Source organism: Sapajus apella, unplaced genomic scaffold, assembly GCF_009761245.1.
Source record: "Sapajus apella isolate SASKATOON/1434 unplaced genomic scaffold, GSC_monkey_1.0 scaffold130, whole genome shotgun sequence".
Taxonomy (NCBI): domain Eukaryota; kingdom Metazoa; phylum Chordata; class Mammalia; order Primates; family Cebidae; genus Sapajus; species Sapajus apella.
This window is the reverse complement of record NW_022437070.1, coordinates 3768050-3793674: the sequence shown is the minus strand read 5'-3', so window position 1 is coordinate 3793674 and position 25625 is coordinate 3768050. Positions and strand designations below refer to the sequence as shown.

The 25625-nt window shown below is 50.0% G+C and overlaps 1 protein-coding gene across 2 annotated transcripts; it reads right to left on the bottom strand.

Annotated features, from left to right (window-relative positions):
* Positions 1-24568, bottom strand: SMG9 (SMG9 nonsense mediated mRNA decay factor). 2 transcript variants are annotated; one of them, XM_032262798.1, is made up of 14 exons: positions 24200-24568; positions 19880-20035; positions 17236-17310; positions 16884-17148; positions 16693-16790; positions 13725-13837; positions 9133-9244; positions 7139-7234; positions 6618-6703; positions 3473-3579; positions 2683-2790; positions 2396-2524; positions 1956-2100; positions 1-525 (listed from the first exon to the last, which is right to left on the bottom strand). In XM_032262798.1, exons 2-14 carry the CDS (start codon positions 20027-20029, stop codon positions 447-449), a joined length of 1563 nt encoding a protein of 520 aa, XP_032118689.1. In that variant the 5' UTR covers positions 20030-20035; positions 24200-24568; the 3' UTR covers positions 1-446. The 2 variants fall into 2 exon arrangements, with proteins under 2 accessions (XP_032118689.1, XP_032118690.1); XM_032262799.1 differs by lacking the exons at positions 1-525; positions 1956-2100; positions 2396-2524; positions 2683-2790; positions 3473-3579 and adding an exon at positions 4722-5676.
* Between the last annotated feature and the right edge of the window lie 1057 nt (positions 24569-25625).

Genomic DNA, 25625 nt, shown 5'->3' with positions numbered 1-25625 from the left:
CAGGCTTGTATGACTGTGTTTATTTGAACCACCAGATCTGCTTCAATAAAGGGCTCTCCAGACCATGCCTCACCTTACAGGGAAAGGCATAGAGTCAGGAAGAGGGACTGTTGCTCCTGTCCCTGAAAAAGGAGGTCAAGATGAAGCCTGGGCTTCCTGGTGACCACTCAGACTCCTCCCACTGCTTATCCCTGTGGAGGAGGTAGGATGGGCTGCCCCATCTCAGGTTGGGGGTGGGATCGCTCACAGTCACCCCCTGAACAGCCCCCAACTGAGGGTGGGAGGCCTGGCCCTGGACACCTCATGTCTCTGGGCCGGGAATCCACAATCCCTCATCCATCAGGCCTGCTGCCACTCTCCACCCCAGTGGGTGATGGACGTTTGTGCTCCCTCGCCATCCACTGGGGACCCAGGAGCTTCCCTGCGTGATATTCTTCTCCTTGGCTTCAGGCCAGCAGCCGGCTATACTCTGCCAAAGCAGAGGACTTTTTCACCCCATCCCAGATCCGGGCAGCATAGTGGAACCTATGAGAGGAGGTCAACAGTCAGGACTGCCTGGCCAGGGCTCCACCCACTGAGGCCCCTTTTATGACCTGAAACGTGACTCTGAGCCCCTTGGAGCCCCGTCTCCTCGACTGGGATACAGGGAGGATGCTAACACTGATGGGAGGTGGCCCCACTTTCCTTAGCTCACCCAGGTTAAGCAAAGCTGGAAGTTCCAAGGCTTGGACTAAGACCTCAAGTCTCCACCACCTAAACTTCTCCCACTCCACTCAGTGCTGCCCTTTGTGGGTAACGATTCTATTTCCACTTCCCTCCAGACTCTTAGGACGATGGAAAACAGTTAACAGCAATTGCACAACCAAAATCTCCTCCCTCTCCCCTCTGGGTCCTGCTTTAGACCAATGGGAGGAGCGGAGCTGGGACTGAATGCCCAGAGGGGACTCCACCTCTGCCTTACAAGCCCTGAGTGGTTTCCTGTGGCTTTGTCTGCACTCCTGCCCCTTTGAAGCACAGGCAACTGCAAACAGATGTGGGGGGCCAAGTCAGAGACGCTGCACCCAGCCAAGTTATTTATTTCTTTTCTTTTTTTTTGAGCCAGAGTCTCACTTTTGTTGCCCAGGCTGGAGTGCAATGGTGCCATCTTGCTTCACCACAACCTTCACCCACCAGGTTCAAGCAATTCTTTTGCCTCAGCCTCCAGAATAGGTGGAATTACAGGCGTGCAGCACAACACCTGGCCAATTTTGTATTTTTAATAGAGATGGGGTTTTTCCATGTTGGCCAGGCTGGTCTCATTTCAGGTGATCTGCCCACCTCAGCCTCCCAAAGTGCTAGGATTACAGGCATGAGCCACCATGCCCAGCCTTCTTTCAAATTTTTCTCTTTGAAGTAAGATGATAAAGACCTGGACTCATACACTGAAGGCTCTGGACAAAGAAGTAATGTAAAGTAGGGGCCACAGAGGTAGTGCAGGGCCACATGAAAGCAGGCGGAGAAAGCCAGCAGGCAGGAAATGAGGCAAATGCAGAAGGGTGGACAATGAGACCCTGTGGCTTTCTGGTTCCCATCTCCTGAAGAGCCCTGTTTTCTGTGATCAGGTCCTTGGAATAAATCTTCCTTAAGCTAACTCCGGCTCACTGGTCCTACTCTTAGCAATCAAATGACTCCTAGCCACAGATGTGTGGCCTTGCTACACTTTTCTCTGAGCCTAAATTTCCCCACCAGAAAAACTGGTGACAAGGACCTACATGATGCTGGCTGATGAGGATTCAAAGTCACACGAAACAGCAGGGTGCTACATGGGTGAGATGCTTACAACACAGGAGCAATCATCACCGTTCCAGAAAAGGAACCTGAGATCTGGAGAGGAGGGGCTTAACGAGGTCATGCCTGTCTAAGAGACACCCCTTCTCTCTACACCAGGGTGGGGTGCCTCTGCAAAGAGCTCTTACCAGTTCTTCTCGGTGAGGATTGTGTGTGACAGCTGTGGCCGGGCCATGGACATCACTTGGCTCCGGAGTTTGCTCACCAAGGACTGGAAACTGGGGTGGCCACGATACCCAGGCAGCAGGGAGAAGAGTGGGCTGGAACCAGGTCCTGGAAAGTTGGGGCAGGGAGGATAAGAAGGATGGACTGCCAGTGTCTTTCTCCCAGTTAACAGCATCCTGGGCTTCGAGGAGCACCTAAGAGTTCAGCTCTGGCTGAGCTCTTTCTGTACTTTCGTGACTCTGAAACACACTCCTAAGAAAGGGTCCACGCACCCCGGGAATGAGGCAGGGTCTTCTCTCAGACCAGGTGGGCTCCACACTTCTTCCAAACCAAGGCAACCCATGTTGCCTCCTAGACCAGGGGATGCTGGGTCTCTCCAGGAACCCGTCAAGGGTAACTGTACCTGCTCTCGGTGGGTTTTCACTCTCTGCTTCACTGTCCATAAAGGGTACCAGGAACAAGTTGACCTCAGAGTCCAGGAAGTCAGGTGGAAGCCCCGGGAACACATTGCATTGTAACATGGACAGAGTACCTGGAGGAGAAAATGCTTCAGCTTCAGGTACCATGTTGTGGGTTTGTGGGGGTGGGAATCGTTGACAGTCAAGGCAGGAACAGGACACTAGTCTGGGGGTAGAGACTGAACCAGGAAGCTGGATCAGGACTAGCTTGGAGGCATTTGGGAATCCTCACCCTTGTAACGCAGGTGGGAGTGGGCCATGAGTTGGTCGATCATCAGGTGCATCTGCCGCAGCTTCCGGGGACAGAAGTCCTCTCGGCGAGCTTTGTTCTGTAAGAAGACTGAAGGTGGAGAAGTGGGAGGAGACAGGGCCTGTGATGCAGACATCACTTGGCCTAATGGACTCCCCTTTCTCACCCAAAGACCTGCTGTTGCCCCCGAGTTCAGATCACTGTGGAAATATTTATGTAACTTCACTTCACTTTAGCACCAGGCTCCGTGTAGGGCGATGCTGGGGACCCAGAGGTGAGTCAGATCTGGTTTCTGCCCCTAGTCTCTTTGAGGCCCCAGCAAGGGATCATAAAATGAACTTGATCTTTGCAGAAAAGTAGAGCAGAGAAATGACATAACATGCAAAGGAACGACACGAGCAAAGGCTGGAGCAGGGACACTATGTCGACGGGGCCACTCAGAGAAACCCAACCTAACACTCATTTCCTGAGCTGGGAGATTCCAGGGACCCAGAAACAGGCAGACCTGGGGCCTGTCCCATTCTGATCACAGAGCCAGACACAGGCTCAGCAGGTCATGCCCTCAATTGTCAGGGATGGACCAGAGAGAGGGAATTTGAAGTAGCTGCTAATCCTTTTTGACTTCGCTCCTCATTAACTCTCAAAAGTACTCCTCCCAGATCCCCACTCCTTCCCTCACTCTCCCCACTTCCCCAGTGTGCTGCTGACTGTCACCCCCTCATTCTTCCTCCTGCCCACCTGTCCAGCCCCCAGAAAGCAGAAAGCCTCTCACCCAGGTGGGGGTAGTACTCGGTGCCTTCTTCAGAGCCTGATGAGCTGCTGGACTCGTGGCTGGGGGATGGGGTGGAGGGCTTCACCATCTCTGCTGTCTGGAGGAACCTTGGGGTTTGGGGTGAGTGGCTGTTGCTCTTGCACTTGCACCCCATGTCCCACAGCCTGGGACAGGGGCTCCCTTTGAGATCCTGATGGAAGCTACAGCCATGCTTAGAAAAATGCCATATACACAACATGTTTCCCACAATTTCAGAGAATTCAGAGATAATCCTCTCAGATACCGATCCATGGACTTACATCAACTGTATACACTCTTTATGAGCTTACCTTATTATTGTATTTTAAAGAGGCTATTTTTTAGAGCAGTTTTAGGTTCACAGCAAGACTGGGCAGAAAGCACACAGAGTTTCCACAACCCCTGCACATGCAGAGCCTCCCCAACTATCAACAACCCCAACCTGAATGGTTCCCTTTTAAGGACTGATGAAGCTACATTGACACAGCATTATCACCCAAAGTCCCGAGTTTATATCAGGGATCACTCTTGGTGCTGTACATTCTACAGGTTTGGACCAATGCATAATGGTGTGTGTCTACCGTTAGAGCATCACAAAGATAGTTTCACTGCCCTCAAAATCCTCTGTGCTCTGCCTGTTCATCCCTCCCTCCCTCCAACTCCTGGCAACCACCCATCTTTTTACTGTCTCCATAGTTCTGTCTTTTCCAGACTGTCATATAGTTGGAATTACACAGTATGTAACGTTTTCAGATTGGTTTCTTTCACTTAATCTGCATTTAATGATCTTCTATGTCTTTTTATGGCTAGATAACTCATTTCTTTTTAGTGTTGAATAATATTCCATTGTCTGGGTGTACCACTGATTATCCATTCAATTTACTGAAAGACATCTTGGTTGCTTCCAAGTTTTGGCAATTATGAATAAAGCTGCTATAAATATCTGTGTGGCCAAGCGCAGTGGCTCACGCCTGTAATCCCAGCACTTTGGGAGGCTGAGGCAGGCGGATCACCTGAGGTTAGGAGTTCGAGACCGGCCTGGCCAACATGACAAAACCATGTTTTTACTAAAAATACAAAAATTAGCTGGGTGTGGTGGCACATGCCTGTAGTCCCAGCTATTCAGGAGGCTGAGGCAGATGCGCTTGAACCTGGGAAGCAGGGGTTGCAGTGAGCTGAGATTACTCCTGTGCACTGCAGCCTGGGTGACAGAGCAAGACTCCAACTCAAAAAAAAAAAAAAAAAAACTTGTGTAGGTTTTTTGAGTGGATATAAATTTTCAGTTTATACTATTTATTTTTTTCAAATTGTAGTACATAAACCTGTTTTCTAAGGTAAGGGATAATGGAATCTGCTAAAATATGGGGGCATTCTCCTCACACACACACAAACACACCTATAATTTCAAGGGGCCACCCTACTCTGAGAAGCCCACCTGTAGATGAGAGTTTAAAAACAATGCTCTGCCATGTGGCAACCTGAGCTGATACCCCTACCAGAACATAGACTCCCCAGGGGCAATCTAACTGTTTTGTTCACACCTGTGTCCCTAGTACCCAGAACAGTGCCCGAACACCTAGATGTGAATAAATCCCAGTGGATGGTGGTAGGAATGGGTGTTTCACAATGAAGTCACAGCTTCACTGCATTACATCTGGTCAGAACAACCAACCTCCTAGCAAGCCTTTTTTGTTGTTGGCCTCAGCTCATCCCTGTCCTCAGGGTTACTAAAACACACACACTAAATTCTCCTTATCAGCTGCTTACTGTGTACCAGGGACTAAGCTGAATGCTTTCAATTCCTTGACTCACTGAATCTGCACAACATAATTCTGCGGATGAGGAACTGAGGAAAGAAAAGACACATGCCCAGTAAGAGAGGGGACTCAAACCCAGGACTGCCTGGTTCTGAAGGTATCTGCTTCCTAATTCCATTTCTCCCCTCCCTATAAGCTCCTGTCCCTTCCTTCTGCCTGATCCCTATGCCCAAAGCTGCTTCCACACCACACCTTCCAGTGGCCTCCTGGGGCCTGGAGCCAATAAGAGCCCTTGTGGCCATAGGTTCTGAGCTAGTCTTTTCTGGGAGCATTTCTGGAACCCTTGGCTGCTTCAGGCAGGACTCCTTCGAGGTCCCACCTCCCTTTTTTCTCGTGCCTACCTGAGTACCAACAGGATGGTACATAAGCCTGAAGGAGATGAACAATAAAACTCCACAGACCAGACAAGCCAGCTCCTCATGCTAGTTATTCAGCAAATTTGCGGTAAATATCTACTGTGCGCCAGGCGCTGTGTGAGGTGCAGGGGAACCTTGCCCTCCTGGGCTTACATTCGAATGGGGGAGAAAGATCATAAAGAAAGCTACAGTATCCTATTAAGGAGAGGCAAGCACATTGAAAAAAATACAGAAGGCAGGGAGAACAACAGGGGATGCTATGCTAGATGGTCAGGGAAGGCCTGAAGTGGACTCAATGGCATGAGGGAGAGAGTCTGAGAAGATCTGCAGGTACAGAATTTCTAGCTGAGGGAGGCAGAGTGCAGAGGTCCTGGGCTGCAGGAAGAACAGCCATGTGGCCCTGTAGGAGTCTTACTCTGTCACCCAGGCTGGAGTGCAGTGGTGTGATCTTGGCTCACTGCAACCTCCGCCTCCTGAGTATCTGGGATTACAGGAGCCTGACATCACGCCTGGCTAATTTTTGCATTTTTGGTAGAGACAGGGTTTTACCACCTTGGCCAGGCTGGTCTTGAACTCCTGACCTTGTGATCCACCCGCCTCAGTCTCCCAAAGTGCTGGGGTTACAGGCGTGAGCCACCTCGCCTGGTGGCCCTGTGGCTTTAATAAAGGGAGTGAGGAAAGGCAATGAGAGAAGTCAGCAAGGTGACCAGAGGGTGTAGGACTTTGGAAGCCATGCAGGAGCAGACTTTGGATTTATTCTGATAGACATGTAAAGTCAGTGGAGGGCTGTGTGTTGTGCATGCTTTGAGGAGGAGGTTAGATGGGGGTGATTTATTCCAACTTACATTTTAAAAGGTTCCCTCTGGCTGCTGTGAGTCAGTGGCTCAGTCTCTGAACCTGTGTCTCCTGCCTCGTTCCTCCTCCCCACTACCCCCCAACCCCTCAGCCCCTCACCTGTAGAGACTGAGGTCTGTGAACCAGTCCTGGACGACAATCACCACGTGGCAGACCGTGAAAAGGAAGGCAGCAATCTGGAGTGACTGAGGGTGGGCAGGAAGGAAGGGAGTTGAGGACCACTCTCGCCCAGACTAATCAGGAGTCCCTGATCCCAGGACTCAGTTCAGGAGGCAGCAGGGGAAGGAGCCTTCAAGCAGCTACTGTGTGCCTAACACTGTGACAGCACTTCCCTTACAGGCCATCGCTACATCAGGAAAAGTGGGAATTATCACCCTTGCTTTATTCAGGCAGATGCTGAGATTTCAAAGGGAAGGGAGTGGGGAATGACTTGCTTGAGGGGCAGAGCCAGTGGAGCCAGTTCTGACTCTCAGTGCTGTCCTTTTCCTACAGCCCTTGGGGCAGCTGGGGCTCTTATGAAGCAGAAACTAAGTGGACAACGCATAACCAGCTGTCCAGATGCTGGGAGGATGGGGAGGGGATGTAAAACCTCAGCCCTGGGCCTGGCTTGGCTCCCTCACCTGCATCTCAACGTAAGTGTGGGGAAGGTTGTACTCCGGAGGCAGCTTGCGGTCATTATTGATGAGATGGTCTAGGATAGAAGGGCTCAGGATGGGCTGCAGCAGGAAAAGAAGAGGGTGTCAGGGAATGGGCTGGTCACAGATGCACAAGTTTCACACGTTGAAGGCAAATATGTTGCCTACCTCAGGACAAAACAAGGTCAGAAACAAAGGCAAGCAATTCCTAATTAGAACAGCAAGAGGAAGTTCAAGAAAAAAAAAACCTCAAGGCTGATACACTTTTCCAGCTCCTTTACAAATCACTGCTGCTCTCAAGCGCCTCATGCCCAAAGAAACTGCTTTGTGCCAATGAATGTTTAACATTTACTCAAATGAGTCATGTCCCTTAAAAGACTCTTTGTCAGTTGTTTCATACGCTTTCAAAACCTTGCTGAGATAATGACTTAAGTAAAAAAAAAAAAAAAAAAAAGATCAGTGTGAAAACTGGTGAGAATTTAAAAAACTGCATCAGTATACATACAAGAATCAGTGGTGAGCTCACCAGACTGTTTTCCTCCTTAAAGGGACATTCAACTAAAAACCTTTAAGAGCTAATTAGCTTGATAGTCTGCTGACTTTTTAGTGCAGTGAAATTCTTTTACAAATGGGCTTTCACAACTGCCTGCTTTCTCCAACTCCAAACACTGAGCAGTGCTCTAGTCTATCTTGTTTTGTTAACATCTGTCCTCTTCACGGGCCTCTGACCTAGACCACAGCCGGTTTGGGTTGTCTCCAGGTCCCCATGGCCCCTGCACAGGGGCTGGCAAACAAGGCTCATGTCACAACTGTAGGTTTTCCACTCTGTGTCATCAACGCCACAGTGACCAGAATGCTGATCCACCAACTATGAGTGCCAACTAAGGGCCAAGCCCTGTGCCCCAGCTGTCACCCACAGAGCCAGGCTCTGCTCTGAGGAGCTTCAGGCAGGTAGGGAGTGAGAACAGACACCCAGGCAAATCACATGCTATGGTGGGAGGTACATATGGGCAACAGCGGAAGGGGAAGGCTTCTGAGAGGAGGCCACACCCCAGTGGAGTCTTGAGGAGGAAGGCATCAGCCAGGCAAACACACAAGGTGGGAGCCTACTGTACTGATAATGGAGTTAATCACTAAGAGTATTTAGCACCTAACTCCTGTTGGGTGCTGCCATTAGGAATTCACTTGTATCAATGCACTGAAACCTCACAAAAACCCTATGAGGTAGGCAATACTGTTTTTCCCACTTAAGAAAACTGAGGAATGAAAACAAACAACTTGACAAGGTCACACAGTTTGTCGGTGGTTTCAGGTAAACACCGGATATGCAAAGTCCAGATAAGAGAGAGATCAGTGCGTGTGTGCTGGGGGTCTGGTGGCTCCTCCAGGGGCCGAGGATAGGCAGTCTGAGGGAGTCAAACCACACCCTCCAAATGCCAGCCTAAGGAATTGGGACTTTGCCTGAGAGCAAGGGAGAAGCCAAGGAAATCTGCCAGGTAGACACGTGACCAGTCAGTTCTAACGAAAGTGACGAGCCTGAGCTCATGCCAAGTCCTAACCCAGCACTTTGCCTGGATTGTTCCACGGAAACCTTGAAACTCTTAAGAAGCCGAGTAGTTATCATCCCTGCTTACAGATAAAGAGCTGTGGTTTAAGGAAGTTTAAAATGTATTTAAAGTCACCCTGCTAGTAAGAATTAAAAGGCAGGATCAGAACATAGATTCTCCAGGGTCCACACGTTTTAGCAGTATACTAGAAGGCACTTTAGGCTACTCTGTGGAAGGCGAATGAGATGGGGCAACATGTGACAAGAGACTAAGGGCCAAGAAAAGACACATCTTGCCCAAGGGCACCCAGCATGTCCACGGCTTGACTGGAAGCACATGGAATCCACACAGGGTTCTGGCTTAGTAACATTCCAGGAAGAGGATGTGGGTTGGGGGTGGGGGGCGGGGGGGCAAAGCAGGTGGGGCTGGCACCTGTGTGTCCAGGAAAACAATCCGCTCTTGGGTAATAAAGAAGTCGATGCCACTGGTCTGGTTGCCCCCTCGTTCCTTCATTTCAGCGCTCTGAGCCCGGAAAACATAAGCCCTGTGGAGAGGAGCAGGTATGGGTGCCTGAGAGTTCTGGTTCTCAGCCTTTGATGCATCCGAAGCATGATCCTGTGAGCTGAGCATGTGAGCCAGGGTGCCCAGCCTGCTCACTAAGCTTTCCATCTGTGGCCCCATAGATGGAAAGGGGGTGGGAGGCGGGGGCGGTGCATGTTTTGAAGCACATGACTTCATTCCTACCCATAAAGAGATCCATTAGTTCAATCAATGAAGCCAGGCCACTGAGGTGTTTAGGGCAGAGACTCTGCCAGTCTGCTAGGATTCAAATCCCAGCTCTGCCTCTTCCTGGCTGTGTGGCTTTGGGCAAATTCCTTAACCTTTTTCTGTCAGTTTCCTCATCTGTAAAATGGGGATAACAACATGATTAAAACTCTACGTGTTATTATGAGGTCAGTATGCGTAGAGCCCTTAGAATGGTGCCTGATATAGAGTGATACATACTTTTAGCTGTTGATTACCAAATCTACCTGCTAGATCCCAGGTGCTGGAGACAGAGCACTGAATGGCCTCCACTCCCACAGGGACAGGGAGTTTGGGTCTTGTTCCCAGCATCTTCCCTTCAGGTGAGCGTCCCTCACTTCTACGTGTGTGGGCGCTGGGAATATAAGGGCAAAGCAGGCAGAGCTGGGCCTCGCCCTAAACCACTAAGCTCAACTTGGTAACTCTGACTTGGGCAAAGTGATTTTACCTTTTGAAATCTGTAAAATCAGGATGATAGAAACTGCCTCGCAAAAGGTAGTTTCTATCTACCCCAAGAGGCATAATCTGTTGTCTGACACAGAGCAGGCAACCTTCCACTTTACAAACACTATGCGGAAAACCTCCTATTTGCCAGACACCAGGATATAGTGGTGAACAAAAAAGACTAAGTCGGCTTCTATGGAGCTTCTGGTTTAGTTTACAAATTACCAGAAATCAGTCACTGTGGGTGTTAGAAAGAGGAGGTGTGCAGTGCTCCAAGCCCAGATCGCTTAGTTGGTGGAGCCAGGAAGGGCTACCCTGAAGAGAGAAATGACAATGCTGAGGGTGAGAGAGAGAGGGAGTTAACTAGGGATGGGTTGGGCGATGGGCACAGAGGAATGCTGTATCAGGCAGAAGACAGGTGGCTTGTTGTACCAGGACTCAGAGACCAGCATGGCAAGAGCAGAAAGATGGGGTATATGGGAGGGGAGAGAGCAAGGAGAGGCTACACAGACCCCTGTGGGGCATGGTAAGGCTTTGGCCTATGAGCCTGGAGAAGCTGCTGAGAGATATAAGCAGAGGAGGGACAGGATCAAATTTTGGTTTGAAAGTCCCCACTGGCTGCTATGTGGCGAGGACTGTAGAGTGGAAAGAGGGGAGATGGGCTTACAAGGCCCAGTGCCATGTCGCCTCCCTCTGCCTCTCTAGCCTTATCTCCTACCACTCCCCTTCCAAGGCTACCATGCTCTTTCGCACACATAGACAAGCTCCCGCTTTACAGGCACTGCCTTGGCCAGTCCCTCTCATTGGAATGCTCCTCCAAACATGTTTTTTCTCAAACGTTCCCCTTAGCAAGGCCTTCCCTCACAATCACATTTAAAACTATAACCTAGTCTGGATGACATGGCAAGACCTCATCTCTACAAAAAATTTTAAAAATGAAGGGTGTGGTGGCTCATGACTGTCATCCCAGCACTTCAGGAGGCCAAGATGGGAGTATCACTTGAGGTCAGGAGTTCAATAACAGCCTGGCCAACATGGTGAAATCCTGTCTCTATTAAAAATACAAAAATTAGCCTGGTGTGATGGTGCACATCTGTAATCCCAGCTACTCAGGAGGGTGAGGCAGGAGAACTGCTTGAACCTGGGAGATGGAGGTTTCAGTGAGCCAAGATTGAGCCACCGCACTCCAGCCTGGGTGACAGCAAGACTTGACTCAAAAATAAAAAATAAGTAAGCCAGGCACGGTGGTACAGAATTGTAGTCCTAGCTACTCAGAAGGCTGAGGTGGAAAAATCACGTGAGCCCAGCTTGGGCAGCACAGTGAGATCCTGTCTCTACAAAAAATTAAAAAATTAGTTGGGCATGGTAGTGCATGCCTGTGGTCCCAGCTACTCACATGGCCGAGGTGGGAGGATGGCTTAGGCCCAGGAGTTCAAGGCTGCAGTGAAGCCATGATCACGCCACTGCACTCCAGCCTGGGTGACAGAGCAAGACTCTCGTCTCTTAAAAAACCATAATTTTTAAAACCTGTAACCTAGGCCCAACATCACCTCCCTATAAACCTTTCCCATTTTGTTATATTCTAATGTGCCAAATAGTGTGTTTATTTTGTTTACTATCTCCTCTATTAAAATGTAAGCCCCATGAGGGCAGCTTTTTTTCCAGTTTTATATACCATTATCTCTCCAGCACCTGGTACAGTACCTGGTGTATAGAGGGCATTCAGTTAATACAGTACTTGTCAAGCTGAATTAAATCAGGGAGACCAGATAGGAACCTCTTGGCATCCTCCATGTAAGATATTAATGGCTTGTACTAAGAAGGTGAACGTGAAGGAGAGAAGAAACAGATGAATTATAAAGAGAATTAGGAGGTAGGCTGGGCACTGTGGCTCACACCTGTAATCCCAACACTTTGGGAGGCCCAGGCAGGCAGATCACCTAATCGGGAGTTTGAGACCAGCCTGGCCAACAATGGCAAAACTCCATCTCTACTAAAAATATAAAAATTAGCTGGGTGTGATAGTCCCAGCTATTCAGGAGGCTGAGGCACAAGAATCGGTTGAATCTGGGAGACAGAGGTTATGGTAAGCCGAAATTGCACCACTGCGCTCTGGTCTGGGCAACACAACAAGACTGTCTCAAAAAAAAAAAAAAAAAAATTGGAAAGCAAAACCTAGACCTGATGAAAAGAGTTGATACTAACATCCACCACACCACAGGCTGACATGGCTCAAAAGGACAAGCTGCGCGACAGATTCTCCCTACCTTGGGAATCTGAACCAAGAGTCATGGGGAAAATTTGCTAGTTGGGGTGAAAGCTGAAATGGAAAGAATGTTATCTAAGACCTGGAGCTATTCCAAAATGGAGTGGAGCTGAGTCATGAGTGAACAGAGAACAGGAAGGAGAGAGGCAGGGGAACCCCACAGTTCCAGCTCTATGGGATGTGTATTCTCCAACAACAGTGGTCTTCACCTTTTCTAGATCTCCATCAGCCCACTCTGAGATCTGGTGTAAACGATGGGCCTTTTTCCTAGACAAGCCTGACTGCAAATGTGTCTAAAATTCTGCATATGACCAGGCGCGGGAGCTCACATCTGTAATCCCAGCACTTTGAGAGGCCAAAGCGGGAGGATTGCTTGAGACCAGCCTGGGCAACATAAGGAGACACCCGTCTCTACAAAAAAATTTAAAACTAGCTGGTGTGGTGGCATGCCCCTGTAATCCCAGCTGCTTGGGAGGCTGAGGTGGGAAGATCACTTGAGCCTGGGAGGTTGAGGATGCACTGAGCTATGATCATGCCACTGCACTTCAGCCTAGGTGAAAGAACTAGACCCTGTCTCAAAAATAAATAAATAAATAAACAAAATTCTGCATATACTGTTAAGGGGTTAATGGACCCCTGACACTCATCCATGGAGGCCAGGGTAGTATTACCTGCTTTACAAAAAACAGATCCCTATATTTTCAGGTAACTTAAATGTGTCTCTGTTCTTTACCACCCCAGTGGCTACTATCTATTCTCCCCATTTTGATTCTTCCTTAATTAGATGTTTATCTCTCCTACTCCCAAATTCCTACCTTTTCCCCCTTTCCTTCTCTGCCCCAGTTTCAGGATCTGTTTCTTAAGCCCTGCCCTCCCCAAAACCTGCTCCTGTGCCCTTATGCTTTATCTTCATAATCACATTCCATCCTTACTCAAGAATGTTGTTCAGGCAGGGGAATCCTCATGTCTGCTCCTTCCCAACCTAGAAAACTAGAGCCACTTTCCCAAGGTGACACAGGAAAGGTACAGAAACCATCTCTGTCTCCAGATCTCCTCCCCCACTCTATTTCTCAGATCCTATCAGCTACCATTCTGTGAGCACCTGCTCTGTGACAGGTGACCATTAACTTTTGCCTTCTTGATCTTTCGTTATCCTCCAAAAATCTACTTGGACATGGGATACTGGAAATGAAGTGACCTGCCCAAGGTCAACCAGCTAAGTCCAAAACCTTAACGATGTCATCATCCCACTTCCTCTCTAGGGCCAGTACCATTTCCCAGGGCCAGGCACGGAGGGAGGGAGGGAGGAACAGGATTGGATGCCTTGGAACTATACAGATTTAGTGCGGCCCATTACCATCCTCATCTCATGAAGACACTGAGGCCTAAGAAAGAAAAGCAACTTTCCAAAGTCCTTTGGTAACATCACTCGCAACACCCAAGCCCACCTTGCCCCTGCCCCAGGTGGAAGCCCACCTCCCTCCTGCACTCTACCTAACAGCTCCCTCACCTCTGATCTTCCTCTGGAGTGTTGGCTGACAACAATGACATGACCATGGACTTGCCTGTCCCCTGGAGGCCCAGGACACCAACCACCAACACATCAGTCTGATCCAAGAGGTACTGTGGGAAGACAGAAATAAGACTCTGACAAGTCTGTCAGTTGCTGGAGCTAGAATGAGAGGGCGGACCCCAGAGACCCTTGTGTTTTACCCACCTGCCTTATCACATATGAATAAAAACTCCTGTGGTCCCAATCCCTCCTATTAGACATAGGGCCTCTGTTCTGTCATGGTAGGATTATGTGAAATGTTCTAGACACAAAGAACAGTGTCTGTGAGAACTCTGAAGTAGAAAGAGCCTAGCATGGTCAAGAAGCTAAAAGGAAGGCCAGGCGCAGTGGCTCACGCCTGTAATCCCAGCACTTTGGGAGGCCAAGGAGGGTGGATCACGAGGTCAAGAGGTCGAGACCATCCTGACCAACATGGTGAAACACCATCTCTACTAAAAAAATACAAAAATAAGCTGGGTGTTTGGCACACACCTGTAGTCCCAGCTACTCGGGAGTCTGAGGAGGAAGAATCGCTTGAACCTAGGAGGCAGAGGTTGCAGTGAGCCAAGACTACACCACTGTGCCCCAGCCTGGCAACAGAGCAAGACTCTGTCTCAAAAAAAAAAAAAAAAAAAAAAAAAGAAGGTAACAGGAAGTCGCTGTGCTGAACACAGAGGGAAAAAGGAAGTCTGATCTTGGGGAAGTAAAAGGGAGCGGCTTAAGAACAGAAGGGTGGGTTGGAGAAGACAGGACTCAGTGACTGAGGGCTACTAGCATAGATTCCTGGGAAAGCACAAGAAAGGGAGTGGTGTGCAAACAGGAGCCACCAAGGCTCTCTTGTCTGTGAATGCGTGTGTGTCTGTTTTACATTCATATACTGTTCTTTGTGGGATGTATGAGCTCCTCTGGAAATTACCGGAGACCAACTCTGGGCCACCAGCTCTGCTGACTTTCACCAACAGGGGGTGTAAGAGACACACCTCAAGGAAAAGAGCTTCATCCTGAACTGTGGCTGCTGCTCCTTAGAATCACCTGGAGTTTTTTGTTTTTTAAAAGCAAATTCTATAGTCCAGATGTGGGGGCTTACACCTGTAATCCCAACACTTTAGGTGACTGAGGTGGGAGGATCGCTTGAGGCCAGGAGTTCAAGACCAGCCTGGCTAACATGGTGAAACCCCGTCTCTACCAAAAATACAAAAACTGGCCAGGCCTGGTGACTCATGCCTGTAATCCCATCACTTTGGGAGGCCGAGGCAGGCAGATCACCTGAGGTTGGGAGTTCAAGACCAGCCTGGCCAACATGGAGAAACTCCGTCTCTACTAAAAATACAAAATTAGCTGGGTGTGGTGGCAGTCACCTGTAATCCCAGCTACTCCGGAGGCTGAAGCAGGAGAATCACTTGAACCCAGGAGGCAGAGGTTGTGGTGAGCTGAGATCGCGCCATTGCACTCCAACTTGGGCAACAAGAGCAAAACTCCGTCTCAAAACAAAACAAAACAACAACAACAAAACACTAGCTGGATGTAGTGTCATGCACTTGTGGTCCCAGCTACTGAGGAGGCTGAGGCTAGAGAACTGCTTGAACCTGGGAGGTGGAGGTTGCAGTGAGCCAAGATGATGCCATTACATTCCCGCCTGGGCAACAGAGCAAGACAGTCTCCTAAATAAATAAAGCAAATCCCAGGCCCAATCAGGATTTAATGTGCTTTAACACATTAAAGCAGAATATCTAGGGCTGCCCTGTTCAATCAGTAGGCATGGATCATACATGGCTATTTAAATTAATAAAGACTAAACAACATTAAAAATTCTGTTTGGTTGTACTAGCCACATGTCAAGTGCTCTAAAGCCACATCTGGGGATAGTGGCTACCATACTGGATGGACAGTGCAAATATATATGATCTTCATCACTGCAGAGAGTTCTACTTAACAGTGCTGAAGGGGAGAGCTTGGCTTTTTTTTTTTTTTTCTATTTTTAAAGCTCCCCAGTTAATTCCAATGGGAGAGTGGACACAGAAGTGGCAGAACAAGGCAAAAAACAGGCTTGAGGCTGCCCTAATAAGTCCAGGCTGCTGGGCAGGAGAGGTGACATCTCTGGGAGAATCTAAGCAGGGGTGTGACAGGGCTACAGGAGAAAAAGCGAAAGAGGGGATATAAGGACTAGGAGACTGGAGGCATGTATGACGATCTAGGGATGTGACGGCTGAGCTAGAGCAAGGGGTGCTGGGATGGACGGGGGCACTTTGGGGGATGACATTCAAAACGGTTAACACTGAGACAGCATGGGTTTCTTGTTGTTGTTGTTGCTGTTTTTGAGACAGGGTCTCACTTTGTTGTCCAGGTTGGTGTGCAATGACATGATCACAGCTCTCTGTGGCCTTGACCTCCTGGACTCAAGTGATCCTCTTACTTCAGCCTCCTGAGTGGCCTGGACGTCTGTCACCATACCTGGCTAATTTTTAAATTTTTAGTAGAAATGGAGTATCCCTAAGTTGCCCAGTCTGGTCTTGAACTCCTGGGTTCAGGTGATTCTCCCACCTTGGCCTCCCAAAGTGCTGGGATTACAGGCATAAGCTACCAGCCTGGGTTTCAACCAAATAAGAAGGGTACTAGGGCAGGGTCCAAGAGACTCCCCCGCTGTGGATGGCAAAGGACATCCCGGGGTCCCGAGGTGGTAGTGAGAGTACCTCTTTACCAACCAGTACCAAAGCAGGTCAGTATTTTACCAACTAGCAAGCACAGCTGAGCTAGTTGAAATTCAATTCTGGTTAGGTGAGAATGCTCTGATTCCACCCCGTCTCACTGCTGTGAGTTGCCCAAAAGCTCTCCAGTCTGGCGCTGCCTACCAAGACGTGGAGGTGGGGGTGGAGGATCAGAGGAGGCAGGACGTGCGGAAGCTCGGGCAGGGAGGGGCCCTCAGTACCTCAATGGCACTGTCACACCAATTCATCTGGTCATCCACCAACTTGATGCTGTGCTTCATGCGCTCTGGGGGCAGTAGTTTGGCCTGACCCACGACAGCTGGAGATTGGAGAAAGCAGGAGACAGAGGATGCAGTGAGGGTCTGTGAGGAGATGCCACTTCCCAACCCAGTCCTGCCCGGCCCCAACTCACGGTCCATGGCTGCTGGTGCGGCAGTGCCCATGCCCCGGTTCTGGATCTGGTACACAGGCTGTGTGGGTCTCTGCCCTTCCTTCTCTCCCTTGGGTGGCGCAGGGGCTGCAGGGGGTGGTGGGGCGGTGCCCTCAGGGGTAGAGGCACCGGTCACGGCCACAGGCCCCTTCCCCTCCTCCCGTGGCTTCATGAGGACAATGGGCTTCTCCAGAGGGGCTGGAGCCGGTGGGGCAGCAGGGGCTGTTGGAGGTGGTGGCTGCTTTGACTATGGGGGTAAAAAGTTTCCGTCAATGGGGCAATCCCTTCCCTAACTGCTGCCCTCCTCCCTCTTTCAAAGTTCTTCCCTGCTCACCCGCTCTGCTGGAGGTTTTGAGAGGATGATGGGGGTTTTCTGCATGACGGAAGTGCTTGTCTCTTCGCTGGCATCCTGTGGTGAGGGAGGGCAGTTACTCAGGAATGGCGCACTGGCTCTCCTGGACATTCCAGATCTTTATGTGCCATGAACTATTCTAAATGCCTAAATATATATTAACTACCTTGATCCTACCAACAACCCTATGAGATAGATACTATTATTACCCCTACTTTACAGATGAAGAAAATGAAGCCCAGAAAGGTGAAGCTGATTGCCCAGAGTCACAAACCAATAAGCAAGGGAGCTGGAATTTGAACCCAGGCAGCCTGGCTGCAGAACCGAATCCTCAAGCACTCTGCTCAGCTTCCTCTGTGAGGCAACAAGCCGGGCTGGAAAGGAACTAGGAGCTAGACAGGTCTGGGTGCAAACCTGGTCCTGCCTCGAGTTGGCCGTGTGAACTTGATTAAGGAACCACCCTCACCACCTTCACTTATGCCTCATTTCCCCATCTGTGAGTAGGTACAGGAATTCTTCCTCGAAGGATTATTATGAGGATGAAAGGAGACAGAACACATCAAGTGTCTAGCGTGGCAACTGCTGCGTGGCAGGTGCTCACCATGTGAGAGCTGCTGGCGGCACTTGCTATCCTGATCACCTCTCCCCTCAGCCCCACTCCTGCTCTGGCAAAGCTGCCAGGCTGACCCCACACCTTGCCCTCTTCGTGCCTCCCTGTCTCACCCTCAGTCTGCTGAAGAGGGGAGAAATCTGAGTTTGAGTCCCGTTCCTTCTATGGTTCCTTGAGTAACCTCAGGAGAGTGTTGAGGTTACTCAGGAAGAAACAGTCCTGGGTCTGCTTCTTCATCAATATACTGAGGACATTTACTTAAACCCTGCTCACTTTACTGGCTTACGGTGAAGAACAAACAAAAAGATGACGTGAAAGTGCTCTGAAAAGAAGTTTCAAGGGAAAAACTACAGGAGGAGAGGCTGTGGGCTTCCAGGAGGCTAGGAAGGGGTAGATGATACAGGCTGAGTATCCCTCTCTGAGATGCCTGGGACCAGAAGTGTTCTGGATTTGGGGGTTTTTCTGAACTTTGGAATATTTGCCTGTTTCCTGGCTGAGTACCCCAAATTCACCCGCAATGATCCAATAAGCACTTCCCTTAAGTGTCATGTTGGTGCTCAAAACATTTTGAATTCTGGAGCACTTCAGTTATTCAATCTGTACCTAGCACGAACGCTGTGAGGATGGAGAGAAGACAGATAGATACACCCAGGTGGCAGAATGTAAAGCACCACTGCCTGACTAGCATAGAGGAAGCAGGGGAGAGGCGAGGGAGGCATTCAGGATGAGGCCCAATGGGCTATCACTGATATGGGAGAAAAAAATGGGAAGAGGAAAAATGGCAGAACGATGCTGAGGTCAGCAGGGGACGTGGAGGATAAGAAGCCCATGGGCATGACAGGAGGCTGCCGGGGCTCAGCAGCACATTTAGAGACAAAACTGAGATTTCAGAGTTGCTTGTTCAGGGATTAAACCTGAAGGTGTGCAAGGATGATAATAATCCCCAGGAAGGCATTATGTGGAAGGAAGAGACTACATGTTCTCATTTACGCTGTGGCCCAAGAGAAGAAGCAAGTAAGAGCTCAGCTCACTGTGAATAAACTATTTTTCATGTTTGTATGGTTTTATACCGCAGAAATTGGCCCCAATTGTTACCTACTTCCACCCTACCAGACATCTCTGAGGTAAACAGGGCCATAGAGAAAAAAAACCCAGGGGCAGGTTCTGGCAGTGAGTCACCTAAGTACAGGAGCAGAGTGAGGCAAGGCCTGGGCACAAGCCGATCCCTCCTGATTCCCAGCCCAGGGCACTGTCTGCAGCAGGCAGAATGATGCTATATGTGACACTAAGCTGGACCTGGATCTGAGTTCTGGGCCCAAAGTTTACTGATGCTGATTTTGGACAAGTCCTTTCACCTCTGGGCTCATTTTCCTCATTAGTGAAAATCAGATCTATCATAGAATCTACTTCATGGGGTAGCTGTAAGGGTTCAGGAAGACCCAAAGGATGTAAAGCACTTTGCACAGTGCAAGCACAGTGTGCGCTACTCAGTAAACAGAAGCAGTTGTTATTATGACGTGATTCTTTAACACATGAGCTATGGCACCTCTCGGCTCAAACCGTCCAACGCCAATTGCACACAGTGAAATACAAAGTTCTTTCCAAGGCCTACCAGGTCCTATATGATCTGGCCCGTTACCTCTCAGACTTCACCCTATCTCTCTCCCTCCTTCCTTATCCATTGCAGCCAGCCTGGCTTCCTCTGGCTACTCCTTGAACACGCCACCCCAGGGCCTTTGTGCTTGCTGTTCTGTCTAGAAGGCTCTTCAACTCAGATTTTAGCATGTCTTACTCCCTCATCTCCTTCAAGTCTCTGCTAAAAAGTCACCTCTTCAGAGAGACCTTCTCTGATGGTCCCTTTATCACTCTTTACCTTCTTTACCCATGAAGGCAGTGGGTTTTGTTTACAGATGTACCCCCAGCATCTGGATTAGTGCCTGGCACATGGTGGGTGCTCAATGAACATTTGTGGAACAACTAAACACATGAATGCTGCTCCTGGGTCCAGACACTCACCCGTCTCTCCCTTTCCCATGGTGCAATGTAGTCCCTCTCCCGACCACCAGGCCCAGACAGATTCTGGGGGCCACCAGAGCCAGGCTCCTTCCACCGTCGCCGCCGCTCAATCCCATACAGTCCAGGCTGACTGTGTCCAGATTCAGACATGGTCACCTATGCAGGGAGTGAGGGATTTCAGGATGAGAAAGTCTCTTCCTACTCTACTTGGCATACCCCAAACTACATGAAGGCCCTTCCTTTCTTTTTTTTTTTTTTTTTTTAGAGATGGTGATGGTGTCTGTCTCTGTCACCCAGGCTGGAGTACAGTGGATAGATCTTGGCTCACTGCGGCCTCAGCCTCCTAGGTTCAAGCAATTCTCCTGCCTCAACCTCCTGAGTAGCTGGGACTACAGGCACATGCCACCAAACCCGGCTAATTTTTTTTTTTGTATTTTTAGTAGAGATGGGGTTTCACCATGTTGGCCAGGTTGGTCTCGAACTCCTGACCGCAGGCAATCCACCTGCCTTGGCCTCCCAAAATGCTGGGATTACAGGCATGAGCCACTGCGCCTGGCTAAGGCCCTTCCTTTCAACAGAACTCTGGGCTTGTGGCAGCAACTGTAAGCTGGCTCCCAACATCCACTCCTGACTTCTTCCAAAAAAGTAAAACCCTCACTTCTGAGGTAGGTACAAGGCTATCCAGAACACATTTCTCATCCGTGTTTGCAGTTAGGTGTGCCCATGTGACTAAGTACTTTCCAGCTATGGTATGACACTAGAAGTATGGCTTGGCAGCTTCCAGAAACTTCCCTTTACAGATTCTGGCAATGCCTTTTGCCTCTTCCTCCCAGTGACAGGAATGTGGGTGTGGAGGTTGGAGCTCAAGCAGCTATCTTGAGCTGTAAGGCAACTTAATAGAAGGTACAGTAAAACAAGACACAAGGTTGGGGGGGTTCCATGTTAATTCTGAATGGCCTACTTTGAGAGGCAGTGAAAAACAAATACACATCTATCTCTTACTTGCAGCCAAAACTATTCCCAACTATTAACATGCTCCAACATAAATAAACTCATAGGGGCAAATTCACATAAAAATGGGACATTCCAAGGCTGGGCGCGGTGGCTCAAGCCTGTAATCCCAGCACTTTGGGAGGCCGAGGCGGGTGGATCACGAGGTCAAGAGATCGAGACCATCCTGGTCAACATGATGAAACCCCGTCTCTACTAAAAATACAAAAAATTAGCTGGGCATGGTGGCGTGTGCCTGTAATCCCAGCGACTCAGGAGGCTGGGGCAGGAGAATTGCCTGAACCCGGGAGGCGGAGGTTGCGGTGAGCCGAGATCGCGCCATTGCACTCCAGCCTGGGTAACAAGAGCGAAACTCCGTCTCAAAAAAAAAAAAAAAAAAAAAAAAAATGGGACATTCCGCTGGGTGCGGTGGCTCACGCCTGTAAATCTCAGCACTTTGGGAAGCTGAGGCAGGTGGATTACCTGAGGTCAGGAGTTCAAAACCAGCCTGGCCAACATAGTGAAACCCCGTCTCCAGTAAAAATACAAAAAATTAGCTGCGGGCACCTGTAAACCCAGCTACTCAGGAGAGTGAGGCAGGAGAATCACTTGAACCCAGGAGGCGGAGGCTGCAGTGAGCCAAGATTGCACCATTGCACTCCAGCCTGGGCAACAAGCAAAACTCCATCTAAAAAAATAAAAAATAAAAAAATTAAAAAAAAGATATTCTCCTTACCAAAATGCTGCAAGGCATTTCCTTACAAACCAGCAATGTGAGCCTCAGTCCAACAGCTACTCTTGATTAGCCATTACTAGTGTATGTCATGGTGGGGCTCCAGCACTCAAGGGCCTATTTTCACCTGGTATCCCACTACAGTTCAGTGTCTGTCTTCCGTTCCTGATGGTCGGCCTTTCCTCACGCTGAATTTCATTTCAAGGTGTCCCTGGTGTTTAATTTATCTGAGATGTTATATAGTGTCTGGCTACCTATGCAACCCACTCTCCACCATTTTAGTATCTGTTTACAGGTCCTTGGAGTTTTCCCAGCTGTTCACACATCACTCAAGGGTGCTCTTTGACTACTTAACTGTTTGTAGAACTCTATGGGGCTATCTGCTCAAGCTCAGAGGTCAGGCTGCCAAATTGTGGCCTATGGGCCAAATCTGCTTTGCCTTCTGTTTTTGTAAATAGAAAGTTTTATCGGAACATGGCCACATCCATCAATTTACAAACTGTCTACCGCGGCCTTCTTGATGCAATGGCAGAGCTGAGTAGCTGAGACCGGCAGTACAGTCTGCAAGGCCTAAAATAATTATTCTCTGGCCTTTACGGAAAGTTTTACTGAATGGCTGAGTATGGCAGCTCACACTTGTAATCCCGACACTTCGGGAGGCCGAGACCTGAGGACTGTTTGAGCCAAGGAGTTCGAGATCAGCTTGGGCAACACAGCAAGATCCTGTCTCTATAAAACATTGAAAAAACAAAAAAATAGCTGGGGGTGGTGGCATGCACCTGTAGTCCCAGCTACTTAGGAGGCTGAGGTGGTGGGATCACTTGAGCCTGGGAGGTCAAGGCTGCCATGACCATGCTGCACCACTGCACTCTAGCCTGGGCAACAAAGCGAGACCCTGTCTCAAAAAGAAAAAAAAAAAAAAAAGTTTGCTGACCCTTGCTTAGCTTGGAAGTATCTGTTAAATCCCTCCACGAACCCACCCCAGCCCCACCTCAGTACATAATAACATAAACAGGTCCCTCCAAGACGCTCCAGAACTGAAGGGTCTGTTTACGAGATGTAGGCGTAATTTTGCTAGCCAGACAAGGGGCTTGTCTAGCTTCTCTCTCACTGTGCTACATGACCTCTTCCCCAGCCACAAGCCAGGTTGAAGACTGCTTTCCTAGACAGAGGACAAGAGCCTGTTTACAGATGCTTAGGGAAAATGACTCATTCAATACCCAAATGACTGCTTACAGTCTCCGATGGAGACTCTCCCCAGAACCTGAGACTCCTCACTTCCTTGCAATTAAGTGTCTTAACACATTACTCTGAAATCCTACCCAGTGCTTAAGTGCCTGTCTTCATGCCTCAACTGGGATTCTGCCCAGCCCTGAAGTTTCTGGGTTATGAGGATGCCATTCCTGCACAAGGTAAGCGCCCTGTGCGCACTTTTTTTGGTTTTTTTTTTGAGACAGAGTTTTGCTCTGTTGCCCAGGCTGAAGTGTAATGGTGCAGTCTCACTGCAGCCTCTGCCCCCCGGGTTCAGCCAATTCTCCTGCCTCAGCCTCCCGAGTAGCTGGAATTACAGGCGCAGGCCTGGCTAAGTTTTGCATTTTCAGTAGAGAGGGGGTTTCGCCATATTGGCCAGGCTGGTCTCGAACTCCTGGCCTCAAGTGATCCACCGGGTCTCGGCCTCCCAAAGTGATGGCATTCTGAGAGTGCCTGCCCTCCCTGTGCCCTTTATTCTGGAAGCTTCCACAGTATCTGAATGTGAGGAGTTCCTCGGAACTTAAGGGCTCACCTAACCCAGGTGTGGCAGTTGCAGTGAGCCAAGACCGCGCCACTGCATTCAAGCCTGGCGCCTGGCGACAGAGCAAGACTGTCTCAAAAAAAAAAAAAAAAAAAAGCCCACCCACATGCAAGCGGGTACCCTGGCTCCTTTGGGAGATTCCCCCCAAACTTACAAAAGTCAGTCTATTTAAGTGTCTACTGATGGACACCTAATAAGGTGACCTCCTGAAAATTAACAATCTAATTTATATTTTTGGGGGGGGTCTCCTCAGTACTTAGACATCGTTTCACACACTCCCTTCGGGGATCTCCCAAAGCCTCAGTGGCTACTTGCAAATATCTAGGGAGACTCTCCGATTTCTGAGTATTTAAGCCCACCTCGTGGAGCACGCCTCACCCCACAACTATAATCAATTTGCACATTGTCCTAAGGACAGCCTAGGACTTACACTTCTCTCTACGGGCTCCTAGAGGAGGGCCTCCCCCGGATTTAGCCATTGATTTACAAAGCTTTCCAGGGGGAACCCAACTCAAGTTTCTCTTTACACGTTATTGAGGCGGCCTCCCCAGTACTTGACGGGCAGTCTACAGGCTCTACTTGGATCTCGCAGAGCAGAAGTTTCTTATTTACACGTCATTTCCGTCCCCCGCCCCCATTCCTGCCAACCCAGTATCGAACCGACAGCCACTTGCCCCATACTCAGTGCCGCAACCCCACCGGAAGTCCCAGCGAGCTTTTAATGGCCGAGGCGGGGGCGTCGCCTGCCGGCGCGCCCCGCCCCCTGCCGGTGCGCGAGCCTCGCATGGGCTAGCGGGCCCCTTACCTAAGGCAGCTGCTGATTGGTTCTTGGGGTGCGGTGTGCGCTCTCCCGTGACAGGAATCGGGTGGGGGCGGGGAGGCTGACCCAAGCCGTCCGCCTGCAAATGGCGTCTGGGGGCCAGGAACGCGGGAAAAAGAGAAAGTGGGCACCCCCCTACTCCGGAACTGGCCTCGGCGTCCCGGATGCAGCTCCTAAGGAAAGCTGGCCTGAAGGAGGAAGAGGAGGAGGAGGTAACGCGAGGCCAAGCTGAGATCAGGTCCCTCAGGCGGCTTGTCCTGCGCATGCGCTAAGGGCTGAACGCGCGAGAAAGGAACGCGCGCGCCGGGCTGAGCATGCGTGGATGGAGGAGGTCGGCTTCAGCACGCATGCGAGTTCCGAAGGTGGGGGGTGGAGGGGCGCTGCGGCTCTGACTCAAGGCGCGGGTGTGCGGTTGGGGGTTGAGGGTGGGGAGATGAGTGGGGAAATGGATACGCCAGGGAGCGGGAGGGAAAGCAGCCCGGACCTGGGGTTCGAGTCGTGGCTCTTCAGTGATGTTGGCGGGATGCGGTGGGGTGGAGCGACAGGGAGGAATTTCACTGTTCTGGGCTGAGTGCCAAGAACACAGGAATGAATCAGACTTGGCGTGCGCCCTGGAAGACACCCGGCATGTGGAGGGAGACTGCCAGGGCCTCAAATCACTTAGGAAAGGGCGCGGGTCCGGTTGGACCTTGAAGGACAGGCAGGCGAGGGCACTCCAGGGGACAGCAAAGCAAAGGAGATGAAGACCCGGGGAAAGAGATCCAGACTGGTTTGGATTCAGGGTACCCCCGGGTGGAAGGTGAGGCAGCAGAGTGGGCAGGTCAGACCTTGAAGGGTCTGTCGTGTCAGGTTTATCCTTAAGGCTTGGGAGATGCAGAATAGCCCGAGATAGAACGACATTCAAAACCCTCGAAGGCCGCGTTGGAAGAGGGAATCCGCTCCAGGATTAAAAATTTAAACGCCCGTGGGCGGAGCTTTGCGCGCGCCAAAGAGAAGCATTGGGCGAGGGGCGCGGCTTGGAGGGCGCATGAGCAGTCGGAAGGGCCGGCTGTTGCCAGTAGAATGGGCAAATAGGAAGGTTCTCGCTTTTTATTTGAAATTTTATTTTTTTAATTAATTTATTTATTTAGAGGCGGAGGCTCGCTCTATCGCCCAGGCTGGAGTGCAGTGGCACGATCTCGAATCACTGCAACCTCCCCTTTCTGAATTCAAGCAATTCTCCTGCCTCAGCCTCCCGAGTAGCTGGGATTACAGGGCCCGGCAGCATGCCGGCTAATTTTTTTTTGTATTTTTAATAGAGACAGGGTTTTGCCTGGCTGTGGTCTCCAACTCCTGACCCCAAGTGATCCGCCCACCTTGGCCTCCCAAAGTGCTAGGATTACAAGCATGAGCCACCATGCCCGGCCTAAAA